This window comes from Sprattus sprattus, assembly GCF_963457725.1.
Source record: "Sprattus sprattus genome assembly, chromosome: 1".
Classification (NCBI taxonomy): domain Eukaryota; kingdom Metazoa; phylum Chordata; class Actinopteri; order Clupeiformes; family Clupeidae; genus Sprattus; species Sprattus sprattus.
Genome location: NC_137920.1, coordinates 27,608,951 through 27,616,058, shown reverse-complemented (window position 1 = coordinate 27,616,058; position 7,108 = coordinate 27,608,951). Strand labels below are relative to the sequence as shown.

General features: G+C 44.9%; 1 protein-coding gene across 1 annotated transcript; it reads left to right on the top strand.

Annotated features, from left to right (window-relative positions):
- The first annotated feature begins 3,236 nt into the window (after window positions 1-3,236).
- On the top strand, window positions 3,237-6,507 carry gpank1 (G patch domain and ankyrin repeats 1). The gene is made up of 3 exons (XM_080840512.1): window positions 3,237-4,524; window positions 4,760-4,973; window positions 6,133-6,507. Exons 1-3 carry the CDS (start codon window positions 3,857-3,859, stop codon window positions 6,376-6,378), a joined length of 1,128 nt encoding a protein of 375 aa, XP_080696638.1. The 5' UTR covers window positions 3,237-3,856; the 3' UTR covers window positions 6,379-6,507.
- The last annotated feature ends 601 nt before the right edge of the window (window positions 6,508-7,108 follow it).

Here is a 7,108-nt window from a genome sequence, read left to right as displayed (position 1 = left end):
AATCACAGCCAAGGGGGTCTCCGACTCTCTCCGTCTCTTTAAGAAAAGTTAGAAAAAAGCGTCTGTCTCCGACCAGCTCTCCGACGGTTCTCCGACGGGTCGGATGGGCGGCAACACCTGGGTGAAGGTGTTACCAAGGCGTGCCAAGGCGTGCCAAAGTGTCCCTCTACGACCAAATCGGAGAGAATCGTAGAAGTATAAAAATGCCTTAAGCCATGGTTTAACTGCACTATAGGCTGAGTCTGAAATGTGCACTTTATAATTTTATTTTGTACCGCCCTGTTTGGCAATGTTGTTTTTCAATAAAATAAAACATTGCATAAAGCAAGCCAATCCACTTTTCCATGATAAGAGCACTAAAATAAAATTTGCGATTAATTAATTTGCGATTAATCGCGATTCATTTTTAGTTAACTATGACAAAAATACGATTAATCGCGATTAAATATTTAAATCGTTTGACAGCACTAACATTTACATATTGTGAATTAATTTTTTTAAATCGAGAATCGTGAGCCTAAAAATCGGTATCGAATCGTGACATTTTCTGAATCGTGCACCCCTAATAGTCAAGACTCAACCACCTAATTGAATGCATTCTCAGAAAAATGAACTTGCATCCTAAACCTCTTACTGTTTAACGTCATCTGCTGGTGTTCAAAAGAACACAGCTCAGCAAACATGAGTCTCAGTCTTGAATACATACATGTGTTTCTTTGTCTAGTGTTTTTTTTTCTTTCAGAAATCGACTTTGCTTGCTGCTGATTAACTATCAAAGAGTGTGCTTGTTTTTCTGGTGTGGAGGTGGTATGGTCATTGGACTGATGCTGTCCCCATAGATGGTGAGGTGGTAGGGGCCTCGTATCTCCAGGGGGGGTCCCTCTGTGGGCCCAAGAGCAAAGGTGTGGTCTCTCCCCTGTGGATCTTCCAGTTGGGCCACAACGCAGAGCTCCTTACACAGCCAGCACACTTAAAAGTATACACTTATAAGTATACTCTATTGTGTGTCCTCCAGTGGGATTAAAGCACTGAGTGAGTGTTTTAAAGGCTTGCAACAGTACTGGTTGATGGAATGTTCCTCTCCCCTGTGCTGTCACTCGTGAGCTTAAAGGCTCTAGACTTCTAACCCTCTGCTTAGCAACTTGGAAGTCGTCTTCTCTTCCCCCCCCCCCCCCCCCCCCATGAGGATCCTTTGGTGCATCTGAGAGTACAGGCAGCGGACTTCTCGGAACACCGAGCGCAGCTCTATGATGGTATTCCTGCATACCTCCTTCCGTGATTTCTGGCTCCTGGTGTGATCTGACCTGGACTTTCCTGTGTGTGATCTGACCTGGACTTTCCTGTGTGTGCCACCTCAGGTGCTGTCGGAGTCCAGGCACAGGTTCAGAGCCTCCTGGATGGCTTCTTTCATGATTTCTGGCTCCTGATTCGGTCACGAACCATATCGGACACCGCGAGCACTGATTGAGAGAGTGAATCAGTACAGAATAAGTGTATTGTCTCATACTTCGATATTGTACGACCTATTTTATACACTTACTTATACAAAGGTTAACTGTCTAAATGAAGCCACAAACATACTTTTTTTTTTTTTTATCAGGGAATGTGCTCTTTGATGGTCTGCGCTGATACGCTTTGCTGCCGTTCATCTGTTCAAAGAAATCACCCTATTGGGACAAGTTACACATGACTGATGTTTCTTGCGCTGCATATATGTGAGGTGTCATTGTACCTTATTATGGCCTCAGCTTGCCCTATGCTGAAACAAGTTTGGTACCAGAAACCTATTTAAAATTGCATAATATTTCACATTTTATAGTCCTACATTATAATTATTGCTCTGGGACTCTCACTATTCTTCGGGAGGTCTGTGCCCACTCTTACAACGTCCCGGGTTGAATTCGCTCTGGCCATTAACGTGAATGGCATCGAACGGTCCATCTCTAAATAATACCTCCGTGGTTGGTGTTTGTCAAACTGCTTTAGCTTATGACATCCAGCAGCAGAGGAAATCAGAGGACATCCTTACACCAGAAACACATGCAGCGCCCCCTTGTGGGGTCTACCTGTGCTTACAGGTTACACTCAGGTTATAGTTCATCTGTGAAATAGGCTTTTCTTGCAAAACTCTCCTCAGTAACCACAAGCCTTACACCAAACCAGCAAAATCAAACAATTGTTGCAAAGCTCTTATTACGTCCATTTTTTTGTCTGGCGGTTAAAGGCACCCAGTGCAACTTTCGAGGCATAAAAATAAACATTCAATTTCTAGTCTTTTTTACACGTATAAGTTTCAATAACTCCATACCATTACATATCGACATTCAAGGAGCAAAGATGAGACGTTGTTGTGTGGTGAAAACTGATAGAAAATCGTAAACAACAACAATCGCCGCCATTTTCCCCCCAAATCTTTATTTATTGATGCCACCAATAAATAGCCTAAAGCAGGATTCCAGTCAATGGAAAAATGGCCTCTCGCCACCGGCGATTGTTGTTGTGTACGATTTTCTATCAGTTCTCACCACACAACGACGTCTCATCTTTGCTCCTTGAATGTCGATATGTAATGGTATGGAGTTATTGAAACTTACTACGTGTAAAAAAAGACTAGAAATTGAATGTTTATTTTTCGAGTCTCAAGCCTATAAAGTTGCACTGGGTGCCTTTAAGGGAACGTAAAAATATAACCACTCCACAACACCAGGAAGTTGAAAGATAATAACTGTTGCATTCCAAAACACGGGAACATAAATTGTGTTTTTTACCCCCGTCAATACAGTACACACAACCCATCTTTTGAATAAGCAAACGAACAACTACGCGCTGATAGTATTAATGAAAATACCTGTGATGTGTATTCCGAACATAAAACACGTTCAATACAAATAAGGGGGACATTTTCTCAAAATGTTCTGACACTGCTCAAACAACAAAAGCACAATTGAAGAAAGCAAAAGCATTTGTGCTAGAAAAAAAATACATTGCATGCAATGTTGCCATGAGCTAGGCATTATCTAAAAGTGATTTGCTAGAATTGGAAACTTAATTTAAAGCAGTGCGTGAACAACGCGATGCGATGAACAACAGTCATTTTGTATAGTCACTGCACACCCCGTCCAAAAGGTGGCGGTAATGCATTACTTTGGTAACAGTAAGCTACCAAAGAAGAAGATTACACGTAAACTAGCTATTTGGCTAGCAAGCTAGTGACTTAAGTTATGATAGTTCGGATTATGTGTGTACATCATACATTGAAGGATATCGCACTGTACAGTACAAACTAGATCGAGGTTTTTATGGTGTGTGGCACCTAATATCTTACGTAAAAGTAAATCACCAGCTGAAGTAACGCCGCCCTCAAAGCTGGTGAGCTATGGCATCTTAGCCAAGGCTTTAACGATAATGCTTTCTTCTCTGTATCGTTATAGTTGTTCTCTTTTAAGATTAAGAAGGTTAAGAAGTTGTTGATATGCTATCCTTACACATCAGTTGTCCGCTGCCAGTAGGAAACTCTGGAATATCCTGAACTCGGAATTGTTTCATGAATTTTCTAACTTGCACAGCTAACGAATATTAGCTGTTTTAACCGCAATTTGCTAAAAAGCTAAGTAAAGGTTGGCTTTCGTAGTTCATGTTGGGCCATGGGTCATGCTGAGTTTTCTGTGTAATATCATATATCACTTGTTTGGACTGGATAAAACCATAGCTATCTGTTTCCAAGTTAATCAGTTTCTTGGTGCCTCTGCACAGGTTTGTGAACTGTGCATATTAGCAGAGACATTAAAAGCCTATGAGGACTTTATTATAACCAGCGGCGCGTCGATTTCACAGAAGTTAAGCGAAGCAACTCGACATGAGCGCCCCAATATATTTCACCCGGGCGAAAGAAGACGATCAGATCTGGATAGGGGCCGGACACAGGGGAGATGAGGAGGACCGTAGCGCTGTGGCTCTCACTGGTGACGAAGCCCGACACTTCTATCAAAGCCTGCTTGAGGAACAAAAGGACTCAGCCAAAAGGGGCAACAAAACTAAGGGTGTAGGACAACAGCGGAGGACAGCTCAGAGGAGGAGAGGTGGTCAACATAACAGGGGGAAAAGTGAGGAAAGCAGAGGAGAAGCAGCAGGAGGGGGGAGAAGAGGAGGTGGACAAGAGCAACAGCCACACCTGCCACAGGGCTCCACCTCTGAGAGAGATGGGCATAGGCTCCTTCATGTCGCCCAGGAAGGTGACCTGGCCACCTTGCGTAAGCTTCTCAAGGGGGCGCAGGTGGACCTGAACTTCCACGACGGGTTCTACTGGACCGCGGTGATGTGCGCCAGCCATTCAGGCAAGGCGGAAGCTGTCCGCCTGCTGCTGGACCATGGGGCTTCCTGGGTGGGTATGGTGGACACGCAGGGGCGGGATGCACGTGACCTGGCTGAGCGGGCCGGCCACGACGACGTGGTGAGCATGCTGGACCAACACGGAGGCGGCATGGCAGGATCGGCAGGCGGTGGCGGAGGGTTGGCGGGAACAAGGTAAAAGTGATCAGATTCTACACACACACACACACACACTCTCACACACACTTACTTTCATAAACATACTAATGCTATCTTTCTATCTCTCCCACCCCCTTTTGTTTCCACCTCACCCCCACAATCAAATACCCCCTGCTATCATATACCCCTTCCACCTCCTGCCATAACATACCCTCTACCCCTGTCAACCCCCCCCCCCCCCTCATATACTACACCCCCTTGCCCCATCTAGCTCCCAGCTGGCTCCCCAGTGGTGTTCAGTGTGTGATAGCCTCTACAGCGAGCCAGAGGCTCGTCACCAAAACTCCACCCTTCACCAGTTCAACCGGGGGCGCATCAGCCAGCCGCCCCACCCACACTACTGCCTGCCCCCCTCCAACGCCGGGTACCGCATGATGCTCCGCAACGGCTGGAACCCCGGAGCCGGACTGGGGACAGAGGGACAGGTACGGTCAAAATACAGCCTGAATATATGTATGGATGTGTGTATATATGTTGGTGTGTATGTATACTTTTACAGACACAATCTAATTAGATGTCAGATGTCAGACTCATCAGGGCTCCCTGTAGCCTGACGATGTCATACTCATAATTCTATTCAGAATATGAGTCTGATACTGACCCATTTGGCTGTGATTATGGGGCGTGTTTCAACGAACCAGGGGGAAAAATGCCTCTTCGCTCAATTGGATACCTAGAACCAATCAGAGCAACGTGGTATGACCATCTGATACATTAAAACTTTTACCTGATCCCGTAGGAAGGACGGCAAAAACGTATTTTCGATCGACAAATGCCTTGATCGCGTTTCTCTGTTCCTCTTTCAAAATGCGCTGTCATATCAGTTGAGATGTGCCTGCTTACGTTATACTTATTAGCAGCCAGGCTAGCTAGCTACTATGTGTTTTAATGTTTTTTTTTGGTCTAAGCGTTAGCATTTCCTAACAATAATGGTCAAGAGCGCTTCAGTTAAGACATACAATCCTCGGCAACAGTCGTGTTGCACATACACAACTCACCGAGTAAATGTAGACATAAAAAAAGTCGTGTAGATAGCATAATTCACATAAAATATTTCCCACAACCAGGCTCCCAAGACGCCGCCATCTTGGTACGAATTCGAATCTACTGTTAATTCAACTCAAGCGTTGGTTGATAATCTGTCCATCATCGTATAAAGCCCGCCCTGACAATTTGATTGGTACGGCAGAATCCTGCCTTGTGATAATGTCTCCCCAACTGACACAGAGCCAGACCGAACTTCCCAGACCAAAAATGTTGTGGGCGGGGTTCGGGCTGGTATCCAGGCTAGGCTACCTGTGGAACATCTAGTCTCCCTGGCTTTCACTGTGTCCCCCTTTGTTCTGGAAAGAAAGAATATGCTCTCATGTTACTTGCTGAATGAGGTGGAGAGTGATTTTCCCCTAAAGAGTGACCGTGGGAAATGGAATGTTTTGTGTAGTTATGTGTTGCGTTTCTGTTAAAAGGTATTTTAAAATAATGTCTATAACCTTGTACAACCCCCCCCCCCCCCCCCCCCCCACACACACACATATACACACATACTATAGGGCACACGACAGCCAGTCCGCACCATACTGAAGAGGGACACGACAGCCAGTCCGCACCATACTGAAGAGGGACCAGGCGGGACTGGGGTACGGGCCAACCCCTCGCCCCAAGGTGACACACTTTCAGGCAAAGGATCCCCAGGCTGTGGAGCGTGTGGCTAAGGCGACGGAGAGGCGAGAGAGGGGGACAACGCTCAACGCCAAAGCCCAGAAGAGGACGGAAAAGAGGCAGAGAGACTGGGAGAGAGACTTCCGGGATTCGTTTAATATTGATATTTGACTAGGTTTTCTTAAGGCTTACAATTCAGTTCAGTTTCACAGGTGCAGGAAGATGATGCGGCTAGGGAACCTATGCCACAAAATCAAAATGGACTGCTACGAACTAAATGTATGAACAAGTGGGCGAATGAATAAAATCACGCAAACAATTGGAGAAATACATTAAGTTAAATATTTATATATATTTATATTTTGTTAAATGTGTAGGACTGAATATGTGTCCTGCTGATTTTGTGTGTGAAATACACTGACTTTTTAAGATTTTGTGGTAGTTCTCTGATTTATGAATGTCTGTTATTACTAAGAGATGAATCTGTTGACCAGTAACTGACCCAATCAATTCTGAAAACTCTCCTTGGTTAATCTTTTGGAGACTGCACAAAATGCTAGGCTGTTTTGTCAACCCGAACGCTGGGCTGAGGGTGTTGGATCATTTTAACTCACCCTGGCCTTTTTTTCTGCCACCCTGCTGTGGAGTTAGTGGTTGAAGACAGTGACCCTTCCCTCAGCCACTACATGTTACATAATGTACCCAGCGGCTGCGTCACTTGATGCCAACGCCAGTTTAGAACTCGGTTCTGTTGTACATTTCTTTTCCATACTGTGGGTTCAAAGCCTGACTTTTTTTTCCTTTGCGACCGTTGCCACTAGTAAACAAAACCGAACCCAGTTATAGTAAGCAGTTTATAAAGATGATGACTTAATGTCATAGTACAATATGTTTAGCTATT

Excerpts from the sequence above, each read along its gene's own strand:
- gpank1 (XM_080840512.1), top strand. The coding sequence starts at position 3,857 with ATGAGCGCCCCAATATATTTCACCCGGGCGAAAGAAGACGATCAGATC. Across the intron at positions 4,525-4,759 it reads GGAGGGTTGGCGGGAACAAG|CTCCCAGCTGGCTCCCCAGT; the intron begins GTAAAAGTGATC and ends TGCCCCATCTAG. Across the intron at positions 4,974-6,132 it reads GACTGGGGACAGAGGGACAG|GGGACACGACAGCCAGTCCG; the intron begins GTACGGTCAAAA and ends CCATACTGAAGA.